Source organism: Phocoena sinus, chromosome 1 (genome assembly GCF_008692025.1).
Source record: "Phocoena sinus isolate mPhoSin1 chromosome 1, mPhoSin1.pri, whole genome shotgun sequence".
Taxonomy (NCBI): domain Eukaryota; kingdom Metazoa; phylum Chordata; class Mammalia; order Artiodactyla; family Phocoenidae; genus Phocoena; species Phocoena sinus.
The window spans coordinates 34990126-35009348 of NC_045763.1; the positions used below are offsets into that span (position 1 = coordinate 34990126).

At 42.6% G+C, this 19223-nt stretch overlaps 1 protein-coding gene across 5 annotated transcripts in view; it reads left to right on the forward strand.

Moving 5' to 3' along the window:
• CCDC30 (coiled-coil domain containing 30) overlaps positions 1-19223 on the forward strand; it is a 162879-nt gene that overhangs the window by 131695 nt on the left and 11961 nt on the right. For all 5 annotated transcript variants that reach the window (XM_032609275.1, XM_032609293.1, XM_032609284.1 and 2 more), the window contains 2 exons: positions 8489-8601; positions 18103-18244. In XM_032609275.1, coding sequence (XP_032465166.1) covers positions 8489-8601; positions 18103-18244 — 255 coding nt within the window. The remainder of the gene's footprint in view (positions 1-8488; positions 8602-18102; positions 18245-19223) is intronic.

Sequence of the window (19223 nt, forward strand, 5' to 3'; positions counted from 1 at the left end):
AACCAATCACAAGTAATGAAATTGAAACTGTGATTAAAAATCTTCCGACAAACAAAAGTCCTGGACCAGATGGCTTCACAGGTGAATTCTATCAAACATTTAGAGAAGAGCTAACACCCACTCTTCTCAAACTATTCCAAAAAATTGCAGAGGAAGGAACACTCCCAAACTCATTCTGTGAGGCCACCATCTCCCTGATACCAAAGCCCGACAAAGATACTACAAAAAAAGAAAATTATAGACCAATATCACTGATGATTATAGATGCAAAAATCATCAACAAAATCCAACAACACATTAAAAGGATCATACACCATGATTGAGTGGGATTTACCCCAGGGATGCAAGGATTCTTCAATATCTGCAAATCAATCAATGTGATACACCATAATAACAAATTGAAGAATAAAAACCATATGTTCATCTCAATAGATGCAGAAAAAGCTTTTGACACAATTCAACACCCATTTATGATAAAAACTCTACAGAAAGTGGGCATAGTGGGAACCTACCTCAACATAATAAAGGCCATATATGACAAACCCACAGCAAACATCATTCTCAATGGTGAAAACTGAAAGCATTTCCTCTACGATCTGGAACAAGACAAGGATGTCCACTCTCGCCACCATTATTCAACATAGTTTTGGAAGTCCTAGCCACGGCAATCAGAGAAGAAAAAGAAATAAAAGGAATACAAATTGGAAAAGAAGAAGTAAAACTGTCACTGTTTGCCGATGACATGATACTATACATAGAGAATCCTAAAGTTGCCACCAGAAAACTACTAGAGCTAATCGATGAATCTGGTAAAGTTGCAGGATACAAAATTAATGCACAGAAATCTCTTGCATTCCTAGACACTAACAACAAAAGACTAGAAAGAGAAATTAAGGAAACAATCCCATTCACCGTTGCAACAAAAAGAATAAAATACCTAGGAATAAACCTACCTAAGGAGGTAACAGACCTGTACTCAGAAAACTATATGACACTGATGAAAGTAATCAAAGATGACACAAACAGATGGAGAGATATACCATGTTCTTGGATTGGAAGAGTCCATATTGTGAAAATATTGGACTATACTACCCAAAGCAATCTACAGATTCAATGCAATCCCTATCAAATTACCAGTGGCATTTTTTACAGAACTAGAACAAAGAAATCTTAAAATTTGTATGGAGACACAAAAGACGCCAAAGCAGTCTTGAGGGAAAAAAGTGGAGCTGGAGGAATCAGACTCCCTAACTTCAGACTATACTACAAAGCTACAGTAATCAAGACAATATGGTACTGGCACAAAAACAGAAATATAGATCAATGGAACAGGATAGAAAGCCCAGAGATAAACCCACACACCTATTGTCAACTAATCTATGACAAAGGAGGCAAGGATATACAATGGAGAAAAGACAGCCTCTTCAATAAGTGGTGCTGGGAAAACTGGACAGCTACATGTAAAAGAATGAAATTAGAACACTTCCTAACACCATACACAAAAATAAACTCAAAATGGATTGCAGACCTAAATGTAAGACCAGACACTATAAAACTCTTAGAGGAAAACAGAGGAAGAACACTCTTTGACATAAATCACAGCAAGATCTTTTTTGATCTACCTCCTAGAGAAATGGAAATAAAAACAAAAATAAACAAATGAGACCTAATGAAACTTTAAAGCTTTTGCAAAGCAAAGGAAACTGCAAACAAGACAGCCCCCAGAATGGGAGAAAATATTTGCAAACTAATCAGCGGACAAAGGATTAATCTCCAAAATATATAAACAGCTCATGCAGCTCAGTATTAAAAAAACAAACAACCCAATCAAAAAAGGTCAGAAGACCTAAATAGACATTTCTCAAAAAAAGACATACAGATGGCCAAGAAGCACATGATAAGCTGCTCAACGTCACTAATTATTAGAGAAATGCAAATCAAAACTACAATGAGGTATCACCTCACACCAGTTAACATGGGCATCATCAGAAAATCTACAAACAACAGATGTTGGAGAAGGTGTGGAGAAAAGGGAACCCTCTTGCACTGTTGGTGGGAATGTAAATTGATACAACCACTATGGAGAACAGTGTGGAGGTTCCTTAAAAAACTAAAAATAGAATTGCCATATGACCCAGCAATCCCACTACTGGGCATATACCCAGAGAAAACCATAATTCAAAAAGACACATGCACCCCAATGTTCATTGCAGCACTATTTACAATAGCCAGGTCATGGAGCAACCTAAATGCCCATCGACAGACGAATGGATAAAGAAGATGTGGTACATGTATGCCATGGAATATTACTCAGCCATAACAAGGAACGAAATTGGGTCATTTGTAGATACATGGATGGATCTAGGGACTGTCATACAGATGAAGTAAGTCAGAAAGAGAAAAACAAATATCGTATATAACGCATATATGTGGAACCTAGAAAACTGGTATAGATGAACCGGTTTGCAGGGCAGAAATAGAGACACAGATGTAGAGAACAAACATATGGACACCTAGGGTGGAAAGCGACGGTGGCGGGGGGTGGTCGGGGGAGGGGGCTGGTGGTGAGATGAATTGGGAGATTGGGATTGACATATATACACTAATGTGTTTAAAATAGATAACTAACAAGAACGTGCTGTATAAAAAATAGTAAAATAAAATTTTTTTTAAAATGAAGAGTAGTATGCTTTCCTCTAATAGGATGCACTATCACTCATATAAATGAAGATGAAATCTCAGAACTTAGATTGGGACTTGAACCCAGCCAAAACCCAAATTGGAACTTGAACCCACTGTCTTAATTGAGATCACACACCTGGTCTCAGGAATTAATGAAGCTGAGGTTCTTCTGTCTCATCTCAGAAAGAATTCAGTGGATAGCAAAGTGATAGGTAAGAAATGGATTTATTTAGAGAGAAACATATTCCATAGACAGAATGCAGTCCATCTCAAAAGGCCAGAGCAACCCTGGGAGAAGCTCACTCCACAGACGGAGTGTGGGCCATCTCAGAAGGTAAGAGGTCCCGAAATACGGCGTGGTTAATTTTTATAGGCTGGGTAACTTCATTGGCTAATGAGTGGGAGGATTATTCCAACTATTTTGGCGAAGGGACAGGGATTTGCAGGAATTGGGCAACTGCCCACTTTTGGGACTTTTATGGTTGGCCTCAGAACTGTCACAGCACATGTGGGTGTGTTGTTTAGCTAATTACAACGAGCATATAATGAGGCTCAAAGTCTACTGGAAGTCAAATCTTCTGCCGTCTTTGACCTAATCGGTTCCAACCAGTTTTTGTTGTATCCTCAACAGCTGTCATTCTTTTAAAGGTTGTGCCCTGCCTCCTGTTTCACTGATACACTTAACTTCTCAGAGTCCCAGCAGCATCTGTGGTCATTTGGGGGTAATGTTAATTGCTGCTTCTTCAGTCTCAATCCACATGGATATACTAACTTTAAAGCTTAATTATAAGTTAACTACCAATAATACAATAACACATCTTTTGCCAATGAGGTATAGGTTTGAAAAGCCACTCCCATTCCAGCTCTTGGTTTCTTTCCCATATTCTGGCTCTGAGAGAAACAGCATCATATATCAATCAATGGTTAAAAGTTTAGACATCATCTTATCGGACATCACTGAACCTCAAAAGATGTTTTCACCTAGCCAGCATCAGAACTACATCTTCCATAGGTCTTTCCACTGTTTTGCAGATTGGTTTTTTTTTTACTGGATAGTGGGATATAGGGTGAGACCAATGACTCTCATATATATGAGCCTTTCTTTCACTTCTCTTACTGTAAAATGATTTTCTTGGTCAGAAGCCATGTTGGGTGGTAGTATATCATGACAAGAAATAAAGAATTTGGTAAGTCCACAGATGGTGGTCCTGCAAAAGCATTGTGGACAGAGAAAGCAAATCCGTATCTAAAATGAGTGTTTCCTTACTATGTATAAAATAGATAACTAATGAGAACCTACTCTATAGCACAGGAAACTCTACTCAGTGCTCTGTGGTGACCTAAATGGGAAGGAAATCTAAAAAAGAGTGGATATATATGTACATATGACTGAATCACTTTGCTGTACAGCAAGAAACTAACAACATTGTAAATCAACTCTACTCCAATAAAAATTAATGAAAAGAACAAAAATAAAATGAGTGTCTCTTTCACTGAGGACAAATTGTTGTTCTCTGCATGGTGGAAGGGGTCCAGCATATTAAACCTACTACCAGGTGGCTGCCTGGCCCCCCAGTGGATGGTGCCATAACAGTTGCTCAACATTGATCTGTGCTTTTAGCAAGTTGAGTGGATTAGCCTTGGTGACTCCTTATAAAATATATTCCTGCCCCCATGCACTTTGTACGTGAGCCCACTGAGTGAGCAAATAGAGGATAGAAAAAGAGGCTAAGTGACATCCAGAATGTACTATTTTTTCCACCTGATTATTGAGAGCCACCTCTTCTGTGGAAGCCCTCTGCTGAGCAGAAACACATGTAACACATACATGTTCACACTCTAGGCCTGTGCTGTCTAATATTGTGTCAACTAGCCACGTGTGGCATCTAAGTTAATTAAAATTACATAAAATTAAAAATTCAGTTCCTCAGACGCACTAGGCACGTTTCATGTGCTCAGTAGCCACGGGTGGCAAGTGACCACCATGTTGGAGAGTGCAGACATAGAACATTCCCACCAATTGGACAGCATTTCTAGTCCAGGCCCCTTTTCCAGGCCTCTTTTTCATCAGTCCTCCAATATTATTCTTTCCAAATCCCTGATCATCTGGCCAAACTATTAGAAACTTTCTATAAATTAGCATAGGTCCATGCCTCTGGACATCTCCCTTTCCAGGCAAAGTGAACACAAGTTTTGCCCACTGAGACTTCCCTTCCCCCTGGTCTTAAGGGCTACCCCTCAGTTGGGGCTGTATGCCACAGCAGCCCTACTTTTTTTTTTTTTTAACATCTTTATTGGAGTATAATTGCTTTACAATATTGTGTTCATTTCTGCTGTATAACAAAGTGAATCAGCTATATACATATACATATATCCCCACATCCCCTCCCTTTTGCGTCTCCCTCCCACCCTCCCTATCCCACCCCTCTAGATGGTCACAAAGCACCAACCTGATCTCCCTGTGCTATGCAGTTGCTTCCCAACTGCATATCTATTTACGTTTGGTAGTGTATATATGTCAATGCTACTCTCACTTCGTCCCAGCTTAGTGGTTGCTGCATATTGTACAGAATCATATGTACATCAGGCCCGAATTTATTCTTCCTTGGCTAACTGGTCATAGAGAACTCCCCATTAGGCCATAGGTTTGGGTTGAGAGAGGTGGTGATGCAATAGAAGTAAGTACCACTTGCTAATGCAGCTTGGAACCTTAAGGACCTGCTTGGGCTCAGTATTTTACATAGCAGTTCTGTTTGAGGATGGAGTACTAATGCACATGCCCAGCTCAATGCTCAGTGAATAACAGAACACCTCATTTCAGGAAGGACAGCTCAGGTTACTCGATACTTGATTTCTCACGGCCAACCATTCAGTCTCCACCAGGGCCGGTCACAAGCAAGGACCTTTCTCAAAAGGCAAAGAGATATTATGGGAGGAGAGATGACTTTCCTCCCAAATCATAACATTAAACTACAGATTTCCAGAGGCTCTATATTGCTTGCTCAGCTGCCATGGAAACTTGGAGCAACTTTGGGTCTGCTGGGTTATAAAGCCCAAGTGGCAAAGCAGTTTGCACCGCAGGCTGTCACAGCACAGATCTTTGTCTTGCTTTGGGCACCACTAAAACCATACAGCCTTGAAGGTTGCTTGATAAATGGGTTGAAGGCAAAGGTGGTATAAGTTGATTCTAGACTCTGAAGAGGCATTCCAAGCACTTGGCCTTTTCTACCATCAATAGCCCTCATGCCTCAGGTCAGAAAGCCAACAAAGAGAATCTTCTATTCCAGATTGTCTAGTTTGACTATACATTCAAGAATTGGGGAGAGGGCTTCCCTGGTGGTGCAGTGGTTGAGAGTCCGTCTGCCGATGCAGGGGACACGGGTTCGTGCCCCAGTCTGGGAGGATCCCACATGCCGCGGAGCGGCTGGGCCCTTGAGCCATGGCCACTGAGCCTGTGCGTCCGGAGCCTGTGCTCCACAACGGGATAGGCCACAACAGTGAGAGGCCTGCGTACCACAAAAAAAAAAAAAAAAGAATTGGGAAGAAATCACTGAGGAGATTCACAAACCCACTAGGCCCATCATGAAACCTTCACTGAGCCAATGAATCACTGCAGACCTACTCTAAGACACTCTGTGTGTTCAAACTCCATTTTCCACCTTACTTCCTTAAGCCCCCACTCTGAATTGTGAACCTCAGTCTCATTTTGGGTTCCAAGGTATTAGTGTTGACTGAGAACCACTGTACTGTATGTAGTTCCCCCAAAGTCTAGATAGTTCCCTTTCTCCGATGCCCAGTCACCTGGGTAAAAGGCCACAGGCCTCTTTGGGGAAGGCTTTGGAGAAGATCACATGCTTGTGGCAGCGTCACACACAACGTCCTTCCCGAAGACAACCTAGCAAAAGGACCCTGGGTCTGAACTGACTCAGGTCTGGGGATTGAGTAAGAGGCCATTACTCTCCACTGTTGTCATTCAAATTGGGCCTCTGTTCACCAGACCCAGGTGTGTTTATATATTTATTCATTTATTTAAAAATACAACTCAATTAAAACTTTAATAGGCTGTTCATCTATTTTAGTCCTGTAATCACTGTGAGCAATTAACTACAACCAAAGATCGCTACGAGTCAAACCATTTGGTTAAATCTCTGGCCCTATTATCTAATAAGAGTAATAATGCCCACCTTGTATCAGGGGGTTAAACATTGCCACTTGATCTCTGACACGCTGCAGTGCCATCATCCCCACTAAAATCAGGGCTTCAGTGTTGGCATCTCCCACCATCATCCACAGTAGGAGAGCATTATAGAGCATTTCAAGGAATCTGGAGCTCCCCTCACCAGTGTATTTGGCAAAGCCTCGGGGAAAGGAGTGTCTTCTGAGTGACGTGCGGGTCATAGTGATGAGGTGGTGAGCAGGTCGCCCATGACAAATCTACTCCAAACTTCCGATCTACTTAAGACTTTGGCTTCTTTCCTCTCTTATACCAAGGAAGCATGGCATCTTAATGTCATTTAACACAGGTCACTGTTGGGTCCAAGTTTCAGTCCACCAACCAAGCAAACTATTAAAGTCACGTTAGACGTTAAAATCAACACATTAAATCCTGAATCTCTGGTAAGCTCATCCATGTCAATAAATTCAGCCTATTCAACATTATATTCCTTTCTCCCTAGTGTAATGCCCTACGAATACAGTCCTACCTGTATTCCTCAGGTTTCTGCCAATTTAATTTGGCAGGATCTTTCCATTCTTTCAATATGGCAGTCCTCCTAGGTGAGTCCCTATACTCAACCCCCTCTCCCCAGGACGGGCTGGGATCCGACTCTAGTTGTAGGATTGGAGGCAAAGAGAAGCGGTAGTGGTATAGGGTGGGTGTTAAGAATAATAGGTATCCTTGCACAGGTAGCTGCCTCAGGTGGAGTCAGTAGAGTCCTCGATGCAAGGGTGGTTAATCTGAGACAGCAGGACTGCTTATGTTGCTAAGAGGGGCTCAGTAGGATTTCTAGGTCCAAGGTGCTCAAAGTTATTGGAATCCTGTCAGATGTTCTCGTTCCCAATTCTCAGATTTGCATGTATTTCCAAATAAAGCACTATTTTTCACATAAGAGATGTGGCAAGTCTACGAAATCAACTAATGCTGCAATTCTGCCACCTACTTGATGAAATTTGGGTTTGGGATATATTGACCTGCTGCCTACATGAAGGATGTGCTCTGGGTCTCTGAGTATGCCTTGTTCCAATAATTAAATCCCAAGCTGGACATTTTCTCCTTTTCGGCTCATTAACGTGGTCAGGTGTGGCTCACCACCCCGCACTCCTTGGAGTTCTCAGTGCCTCTGTAACTTTGTAGCAGTCCTGTGGTCTGCCAGAGCATTTCACCACAGGCAACTACATTATAATTTAATCAACTTTTTGGTCATGGATTGCTAGTATTAGTGACAAGATTAAACTACCTTCAAATCCGACCAGCTCAGACACTAAGTCCAGACTCCCTGGAGCCACTTCTAGAACCAAATACTTTATTAGTCAGGGTTAGGTCAGGAAAACAGCTTTCACTCTACTTCAAGCTGGAAAACTTTCTATATGTGGAATTAAATGCTCACAAATCTAACTGGAAAGGTTGGGGGAACAAAAGTCAAGGAAAAGACCTATTGGCTTTCAGGAATTCTGGAAGTGCAAAATCACAGGAAGCTACTCTGCTTTCCATATGCCTGTTTCAGCAGAAAGGCGTTGCCAGTTTCCATTTCGTCAACATCAAACCTGTATTCAGCCGAGTATTCCCATTTTTTAAAATGTTTTTCAGCATCTCAAAAGCAACCAGGAATTGTCAGAGAAGCTGTCTGCGTTGCAGCAGGAGAAGGAAGCTCTACGTGAAGAGTATGGGCAATTTTTGAAGCGGCTTGATGTCCATGTGAGGTAAACAAAAACAAGTTCCCTTTAGAAGACCGAGCTACTTCTTAGGGAGCCAGAGCAGGGGATGCTCGCAGAATTGACCTTTCAAGAACGCCAACACCGTTTTCCTTCGTTCCCAGAAGTTCTGTAGGGCTTTTCCTAGGGAGATGTGCGGCCTCATTTCTTCCCAAGAGAGGGAGGGGGAAGGGAATTACTATTTATTGAGCTCTAGTGGTATCTAACATCTTGCTCTTCCCCAAATATGCCCCCTCACTTGCCTTCAGCCTTCTTTTTCCCTTGCATACTTTCCTTGGTCTGGACCACGCTCTCCCTATTTCAACTCTTCATTCTCAACCTAGGAGTCACCTCTTCAAGAAGCCTTTCTTGACACCTCCAGCCTGGGTTGAGTGAGGTGTCACTCTTTGTGTTCCTGTAGCCCTTTGTACTTGGCTGTCTGTAATTATTTAAGAACTTGCCATGTTGTTTTGAAATAATGTGACTCACACCTGTCTTCCTCACCAGACTGTGGGTTTTAAAGGACATGGGCCATGGTCTTACTCATCCTTTTATCCACAGTCCCTGGTATATAACAGGTGCTCAATAAAAATTTATGTTCCCAAACTACCTGCTTTTTCTTCCATTCCCTGGTCACCATCCTACCAGATTCCTCCCACTCTCCTCCTCTCTGAAGTGTAGCTTAGTAGTTCAGAGTATGGACTCTGGAGCCATATTGCTTGGGTATAATTACTGGTTCTACTAGGAACTAGCTGTGACCTTGGGCAAGTTAAATAACCTCTCTGTACCTGAGGTATCTCATCTTTAATATGGACAAAATAGCCATTCCTATCACATAAAGTTGTTATGAGAGTTAACTGAATGAATATATGTAAAGCGTTTACTTAGAACCGTGTCTAGCACACAGCTGTTATTATTATTATATCTACTTATTTTTAGTTTTTATCCATGACCCACCTCTCTGCTCCTAGCTCTGCGCCCCTCTGCTCTATTCTTTCTATAGGTTGAAGTTTCTTATTCTCTTATGTTCTCACTCACCTACTATGTTGATTGTAGTTATGATAATGATTTAAAAACCATTTTCTGAAACTCCAGACCTGTGGTTGAAAAGCAACACTGTTTTAATCAGTGTATTTCATTCCTTGACCAGTGGTCAGCGCCAAGCAAGAACTTTAGCAAAACAGCTCAGGTTAAGTCTAGGCCTGCTGGAATCAACCCTCACAACATAGCCCAGATTTAGTTAAGAATTACCCACTGGTCCTGTGATTGATGTTTTTATACAACGTAACACATAAAAAACCATTTTTGTACATATATTTTTCATTTTAAAAATTATTTTTATACAGTAAATTCCTAGGTGTGGAATTACTAGTCCAAAAGCTGGAGCTATGGATCATAAAATGTATTATCAAACATTCAGAAGAGGGCTTCCTTGGTGGCGCAGTGGTTGAGAGTCCGCCTGTGGATGCAGGGGACACGGATTCGTGCCTCGGGCCGGGAGGATCCCACATGCCGCGGAGCGGCTGGGCCCGTGAGCCATGGCCGCTGAGCCTGCACATCCGGAGCCTGTGTTCTGCAACAGGAGAGGCCACAACAGTGAGAGGCCCGCGTACTGCAAAACAAACGAACAAACAAAACAGTCAGAAGCATTCTACCAAAATTTTCTGCCGTCGTTATATGAGTAGTAATTTCACCACATCTGAATTTGCATTGGCTGCTACTTTTGGTGGGGGAGGGCTCTGATGAAATTTTCCCCAGTGTTCTTTCTTTTAACTGAGGTATAATTTACATATACACAGATTTTAAATGTACAGTTTGATGAGTTTTGACAAATGTATATGCCCACCTAACCACTAGCCCAATCAAGATACAGAACATTTCCATTATCCCTTGAATTTCTCTCCTACCTTTTTGCCGTCAGTCTGTATCTCTTGCTCCTCCACCTCCTCCCAGGCATCCACTCTTCTGATTTCTGTTTCTCCTAGAATTTGATCAAAATGGAATTATACTGCGTGTAATCTTTTGTGTCTGACTTTTTTTTTTAAATAAATTTACTTATTTTTGGTTGCGTTGGGGGTATTCGTTGCTGCATGTAGGTTTTCTCTAGCTGCGGCGAGCAGGGGCTACTCTTCGTTGCGGTGCATGGGCTTCTCATTGAGGTGGCTTCTCTTGTTGCGGAGCACAGGCTCTAGGCGCGAGGGCTTCAGTAGTTGTGGCACACAGGCTCAGTAGTTGTGGCTCACAGGCTCTAGAGCGCAGGCTCAATAGTTGTGGCGTGCAGGCTTAGTTGCTCCACAGCATGTGGGATCTTCCCAGACCAGGGCTCAAACCCGTGTCCCCTGCATTGGCAGGCGGATTCTTAACCACTGAGCCACCAGGCAAGTCCTGTGTCTGACTTCTTTTGCTCAACTTATTCTATGATTTTTAATGCTCAGTTATAGACATTTCTTTAATGGCTAGTGAGGCTGAATAGTTTACCGTATTATTTGTCCATACCCTTTAGGACAGTGGATGCTAACCCTAGCTGCACATGCATGGGCCCCAACATAGATTAATCAAATCAGAATCTGTGAGGATAGGGCTGAGGGATCAATTCTTTTCTAAAATCATCCCCATGTGATTCTGATGAGCACCTAGGGTTGAAAACTACAACTTTAGGAAAGAAAATGGAAGGGATTGTCAAAACTCTAGGTTCATTTTTGTTCTCATTCCCCTGATCCCACTCCTGACCTTTACAAACAATGCCTATTTTTTTCCATGTTTTCCCAGCTACTCTTCCAGAGGAACAAATTCCTTGCCTTTTTGAAATGAAGATAAATGAAAGACCATCTGGTTTTATATAAACATAAGCAAAAGTTGTCCTTAAATTTTAGAACATGAGCATTGTGCTGTCTTATTGTACAAATTAACAAAGCCAAACATAAACTTAGAAAATCCGCATGTTCTTCGGGCAAGTTGGCCAACAGAACTTCTGGCTAAACTAACAGGTGTGTCAAATAACCAGCCTGCTATGGAAGGGAAGGCTCTAAGCTCTCCCCAGCTGTACTGCATCCACGTACTCTTCACACCATGTGGCACTACTGAAAGAAGCCTGAATATCAAGCAATAGGAGCCAGTTAGGTCAAGTATAGTACATTCACTTGATGGAACATAATACAGCTGTAAAAGATGGTGGCCATGAAGACTAGATAACAACATGGGAAAATGCTGTGATACAATGAATGAAAAGAGAATAAGAGAATTTTAATGTAGACAGTGTTTTAAAAAAAGGATGCTTATAAAAAGACTGGAAGGAAATACGAGAATGTTATAATACCGATCATATGGGAGTTGAGTTTTTTCCCCAAATTGTCTATAATCTTTAAAAAATAAATTAATATTTTTATAGTCCAAATGGCAGGATAAGAGAGACAGAAGCTGTCTGGCATGGAAGCTGCAGATGTGGGTTTTAATATCCCAAGGCAGAAAGGGTAAAAGCAATTCCAGAAATACATGTTGTGTTTCAAATGATGTCAAAAATCAGAGGAACTGGGCTTCCCTGGTGGCACAGTGGTTGAGAGTCTGCCTGCCGATGCGGGGGACACGGGTTCGTGCCCTGGTCCGGGAAGATCCCACATGCCGCGGAGCAGCAGGGCCCGTGAGCCATGGCCGCTGAGCCTGCACGTCCAGAGCCTGTGCTCCGCGACAGGAGAGGCCACAACAGTGAGAGGCCCGCATACCAAAAAAAAAAAAAAAAAAAAAAAATCAGAGGAACTGTGAACAGCTGGGAAACTCAGAGAACAATAGGTGTACTGTTAGATAGTGTTAAACCTCTGAGGCTATGGACCAGAGGATGCTGAAACCTGGTGATATCTTTTGCCAAGCTCTTCCTAGTATAAGGGAAAATGAGAACATTTATGAGATAGAAATATCTCCCTGTAAAGAACCGAAGTCACAATCTGCAAGAACAGGTACCTCATATTTTGTAGTGGGTGCTGCAAGGGCCAAAGAACTGAACAGGTCTAAGGCAGTTTTATGAACCCAGGTATCTAGAGCAACTCCATTAATTAGGATGTAGGTTGAGTTGCTGCAGCAGAGACACTGAATAAGAATGTCTTTAAAAAGGGAGGGTTTTCTCTCTTACCTAAAAGTGCAGGATGGATATGGTAGCTCCATGTTTCCGAAGTCTGGACTCCTTCCTTGTTGTTGCTCCAGCCTCTTTAGCACTTAGCCACATAGTTCAGGTGGTTCACTACCATATCCACATTTCTTCCAACAAGAAGGGAGAAAGAGGGGACAGCAAGGGCATTCCATTCTCCTGGAAGGCTCACTACTTCCACTCCGGCTGTTGGCCAGAACTTATTCCCATAGCCTCATCTAACTGCAAGGAAAGCCAGAAAATGCAGTTCCTATTTGAGTGACCAAGTGCCAAGCTAAATCCGGGGCTCTATAATGACAGAAGAAGGAGAAAATGGATTGGGGACAATCCCCACAGTCAGTCACTGCCACACGCACTGACAATCTGGTGACAAGGCCCGGTATACATGTCTCTGGCCTACCAGAATTCAAACTTCTCAGCTTGGCATCTGGCTAACAGCTAAATTAATCTTCTAAGGGAACAATATACAAAATGATTCTTTTTTTTTTATTTTAATTTTACTTTTTTGGCTGCATTGGGTCTTGGTTGCTGCGCGTGGGCTTTTTCTCTAGTTGCGGCAAGCGGGAGCTACTCTTTGTTGCGGTGCGCGGGCTTCTCATTGCGTTGGCTTCTCCTGTTGCAGAGCACAGGCTCTAGTCACACAGGCTTCAGTAGTTGTGGCTTGTGGGCTCTAGAGTGCAGGCTCAGTAGTTGTGGCACACGGGCTTAGTTGCTCCGTGGCATGTGGGATCTTCCTGGACCAGGGATCAAACCCATGTCCCCTGCATTGACAGGCAGACTCTCAACCACTGCGCCACCAGGGAAGTCCCTACAAAGTGATTCTTTTATTTACAATCAGCAAGTAGGAGAGAGAGGGACACTACTTTGGAAAATGGAAGAGTCTTGCAAAAACACATTTAGAGGTAAGATATAACTTACAAGAACATAAGACTCTCTTGGAGTAGCTATTCCATCATAGTTTGACTAGAATTAGTATCTAAATAAGTCTGCTTTGCTCTTCCTCTCCCATCTGGTTCCTAGTTTTTATGTAAAACAAAATATCTCATCAAGAGAAATTGACAATATCCGGTTTGCCTGGCTTTGCTGGTATTATAGCACTGGGGCATAGTGGGAGATCACAGGCTCTGGAATCAGATTCTTCTCTGTAAAAGTAACTTCCCTCTGTGTCAGGAGTCTTCAAGACCACCCTCAGGTCTGGAGATTCATTAGGACTTACAGATCTTAGGAAAGATTTTACACTCATGGTTATGGTTTATTACAGTGAAAGGATACAGATTAAAAAAGCATGCACCAAGAGTTCAGGAGAGACAAGATGCAAGCAAGCTTCCCATTGTCCTCTCCCAGTGGAGTAGTATGGGCAGTGCTTAATTCTCCCAGCAACGTTGTGTGGCAATATATATGAAGCATTCCCCACCAGAGAAACTCACCTGAGCCTTGACATCCAGGGATTTAATCGGGGATTAGTCAGGAGGACAGAGAGCTCCTGGGATTGACCTTAACTACTTAGTCTCCAGTTCTCCAAACCCTGAATAGTCAAACTGATCCAGCATGGCCCAGGCCCAAGGTGAACAAAAATGCATTCACCATGAATCATTTTGTTAGCATAAAATATCTGGTGTGGCCCAAAGCCACCAGTATACAGAGACATTATCAGGTAGGACAAAGACTAGAAACCCAGACCCACTGAGCTTACTGCACAGCATCCATCTCCTGGGCCATAGAGTGAGGACATCACCTTCACAAGTTTGCTTTAAAAGCATGCGAGGTGTCTTGTGATAAACCTGCAGCACACGTTAGTTCCCTTCACTTAGTTAGGACTTCCTCCAGTTTGAGTGTCAGAGCCCCAGACAGTTGACATAGGCAAACTGCCCAGCATCATAGGCCTGAATGACTGTGCCCTCCCGTGCCTACACTGACAGAGAACAGATGCTTCATTCCTTAAACACTTTTCCTTTCAGTTAAAAAGGCATTATTCAAATCTCTAGGCATTCAGGGAAATCAGAGGCTAGAGAGAGCATTAGAATACTGTTTTGTTTGTTTCGTTTTTCTGTTTTTAAGATATCAGGATGTAATTGACCACAGATAGCAAAAAAACCTGACTAACATATTTAAACAAACTTTTTTTTTCTTATATAACAAGGAATCTGGAGGAAGATGATTATGGAGATCGATTCAGCTGCTCAGTAGCATCCTTAAGGACAGGCTCTTTCCCTCCTCCTCCTCTGCCATGCTTGGCGGGCTGATGGCTTTGTCCTTAGGCTTCACACCTCGTGGTTACAAGGCAGCGACTGTAGCTGCAGGTAACAGCCTCGGCAGGAGGGCAGCCAGATCAGAGAGAGACCTTTGTTCAAATTCTCAGCTTTTCCTGAAATGCCCAGCAGGACTTACCTGTCTCACACACCCAATCCCCACCCTGCACACACATGGGGCCCACCCACCTTCCTTGAGATCAAGGGATCCTTATGGACACCTAAATGAACTTGAGTTCTGTTAGCAGGAATGAAGAAAGGCCATTCTGCCCTTACAGCCTGCCACAAGTAGTCTGTTCACAATGAAACAGAAGTAGTGAGGAGGTCCCCCAAGGGTTTCTCCCAAACTTTAGCCTGCATCAGAACCCCCTGGAGGACCTAGTAAAACACAGATCCTCCTCCAGACTTTCTTATTCTGTAATTCTGGGATAGAGCCTGAGACTTAACAAGTTGCCAGGTGATGATGGTGTTGCTGGTCAGAACACAGTTTGAGAACCACTGCTGTTGGCTTAGAGCAAACCTAGTTTAGGAACGTTAGCTAGAGCAATGGTTTTCAGTAGGGGATAGTTTGCCTTCCAGGGCAAGGAGACACTTGGCAATGTCTGGAGACTTTTCAGGTTGTCACACTGTAGAAGGTGCTACTAGCATCTTCTGAGTGGAGGCCAAGGATGCCGCTAAGCATTCTTCAAAGTACAGGTCAGCTCTCTACAATAAAGAATGATCTGGCCCAAAATGTCAGTAGTACAGAAATCCTGGTTCAGAGTGATTTTGTGTTATTAGACCTCAGGTTTGATCTCAGAGAGGCAGCAGTGAGCGGTGGCGCGAAGCTAGATCTTAATTCCCTGCCCAGGAATTGAACCTGGGTAGCATGGATGAAAACCAGGAATCCAAGCCACCAGACCCCCTGGCTCTTGCCCCCAGTGAAAAATGCATTTCTCACAGAGGCAAAAACTGTAAAAACGGGTACGAAGTTTATTATTAGAGACATACCACAACAACAAGTTGGGAGAGCACACAGAGAATGTTTAGTTAAGATAGAAGCAAGGCAGAGATGCACACCTGGAGAGAAAGGGTGTGGGCATCCCACCTAATGAGGAGGAGTGCAGTAAAGAAGCGGTTAAATCATCTACATAGGGCAGTTCTTCCGGGTCTTTGTTTACCTTTGGCCAATTACCTGGTTTCTTTTTCCACACCTGACCTGCCCTAGCACCCTCCCCAACATGCGTGCGCAACCTTTTTTCCAAGATGGATTCCAGCCCAGAGGCCTATGGGCCGCCTTAGCATCACATATTATCGGATGGTGCCCCCTCCTTTTTGACCCCCAAGGAGACTTTCTGCACACATGTAGTGTCTCCCTTGCCCCAAGGATGGGAAATGTATGACCTCTTGTTCTTTTCCTCAAACGGGGTTTAGCCCCTCTCTGTCCCTGCCGTGACTGTTATCTTAAGGCATCCACAGGAGACAAAGCCTGGCTGTTTTTTACCCTGTCTCCGCTGTTACTTCCATTTCAGAGAGCAAACAGGAGGCTGGCTGTAAATGCCTAACCTGGAGCCCACCTATCTCCTGTCTCAGGAAATGCAAACAGAAGGCTAGTTACTTGTAAGCGTCCGGCCGGAAGCCCAACTTTTTCTCCCCCCAAGAAATGTGAACAGGAGCCCAGTTGTAAATGGCTACCCTGGAGCCCATCTATTTCCTGCCTTAAGTTCAAAGTGAAAGTTCTTAATTTTTCATTTGAAGAAGCACTTTCTGAGTAACAATATTCTCATTTGGAAAGCACAGTCATCTTCAGAGCAGTTTGCCTAGTGGTGGTATGCAGGCTTTAATCTATTTTCTTATTTACTCAGGATTAGCTGTTGTAGTAGCTTGAAATGGTAACTCAGATTTTTGTTGTCTTTTTTTTTAATAGCAGGTTTATTGAGATATAATTCACATACCATACAGTTCACCCATGGAAAATGTACAAATCAGAAGCTTTTAGTTGTACATCCATCGCCACAATCGATTTCATTACCCCAAAAAGAAACTCTTTAGCTATACTCCCCAGCCCCAGGCAATCACTAACGTACTTTCTCTCACTCTATATTTGTCTCTTCTGGACATTTCATCTGAATGGAATTGTAAAATATGTGGTCCTTTGTGACTGGTTTCATTCACTTAGCATAGTGCTTTCAAAGTTCATTCATGTTGTAGCATGTATCAGTACTTCATTCCTTTCTGTAGGAATAATGTTCCATTGTACAGATACTCCATATTTTGTTTATTGATTCATCAGTTGATGGAAACTTGGGTTGTTTTAACCTTTTGGCTGTTGTGAATAGTGCTACTATGGACATTCATGGACAAGTTTTTGTGTGGACATATGTTTTCATTCCCCTTGGGTATATACCTAGGAATGGAATTGCTAGGTCGTATGGCTCTACGTTTAACCATTTGAGAAACTGCCAGGCTTTTTCCATTTGCCATTCCTACCAGCAGTGTATGAGTGTTCCAGTTTCTCCACATCCTTCTCAGCACTTGTTATTATCTTTCTTTTTTATTTTAGCCATTCTACTAGGTGTGAAGTGGCATCTCATTGTAATTTTGATTTGCATTTTCTTTATAGCTAATGATGTTGAACATCTTTTCATGTGTTTATTAGTGGTAAGTCAAATTTATGTCAGACTCAGAGTAAGAGTCTTGAGCAGAGACATATAGAATTGGCATTTAAAAGTCTAGACCCAAGGCAAGGACTGAGAGCAAACCCACTTATCTGGAAAATAGACAAGATAGAAGTAGTGGGTTATATCACTGTCCGAGGGTGTAGCCAAGAGCTAGAAAATTTTAAATTAATGACTGAATCAGTGGAGCAGGATTCCAAATTGATAGATGTCAGGGATCAGAAGTCGAGGAGTTTCCTGAGTTGGAGATGACGGAATCTTGTGTTATTTAGGACATTGTACTTGGTCCATTCTCCCCAGCCGGGGGGCAAGGAGTCCTGCAGATGTGAGGCAGGGCAGGTCTCCATCTGTGGTGCCAGAGGCCCTGACAAAGCAAGAAGAGGAAACCCAAGAAAGGTGCATACTGAGGAGGCAAAGTAGTTTTCACTGTGTTCAGGTGCACCTATATTTGAATTTGCTTTTGTAGAAACTATAATGAGAAGCATCACCACCACAAAGCCAAGCTTCGCAGAGTCAAGGATCGTTTAGTTCATGAAGTAGAACTCCGAGATGAGAGAATCAAACAACTTGAAAATGAGATTGGAGCCCTGCAGCAACAAATGGAAAAGGTGAGGCGAAAAGGTGGAGAGCTCACTGGTGATGCTGGTGTTGGTCATCTGGAGGAAGCCCACTCGTTTTTTAATGTATTTGTGGCCTCTTCATAGCCCAGGTTTCCATTTCTTTTCTTTGCACCCTTTTTCAATTTGAGTAATTGTCTAAGCCCTGCCCCAAAGTGTGTAAGACTCATAGCGATGCTAGATCAAATTAGACACTGAAAACATTCTGCACTGCTGCTTAGGCCTAGTGTCTTGCCTTCAAACGAAAGTACCTTCTTAATCACCCTGCAGCAGAGACTTCCAGACCACCCTCCATAACTCATTCCTACTTCATGGAGCCTTCATTTTGCCTCACATTTCTGTCAGTTTTAAATGGCAGTGAAAACAGATGACCCCTATTCTTTCATCAGTCCTTGACTAGAGCCTTCAGGCTGTTTTCTAAATATCCCTGGTTTCTTTGTCTGTCTTGTCGCCCCTGTGTGACTTTCTAGTGTGTGGGTAAGAAGGAAATGGGACAGATGAATGGGATCAAATGACATATGGCCTTGAGAGCATTAAACTACATCCATTCAAAATGGAGAGCAACTGATTGGGCCAGGAATGTTTCCCTTCTGGAGATCCCCAGCCCATTTCCGAATTTTGAAAACATTGTCCTCAGTCTTAAATTACTCATTTCTTCACCCAACAAATTTTCATCATACCACCATTATGTGCCAAGGATACCAAAACAGTTGATGTAAATTCAGTTATTCCATGGGCTATTATAGGACTCCAGGGTAAGAATCCTTAGGTTATACACAGAAAACATTTGAGGATTATAACAGATGGGTCACCATTGTTGTGTTTTTAGTTTTAAAAAATCCTCTTGGTACTCTAAACTGTAGTAAAAAAGGAAAATATGTTAGATTTTGCAGTACTCTCCTATTTTGGCACTAATTCATCCAACTTTTAAAGACTCAGATCCACAACTAGTAAGACAATATAGAAAGTA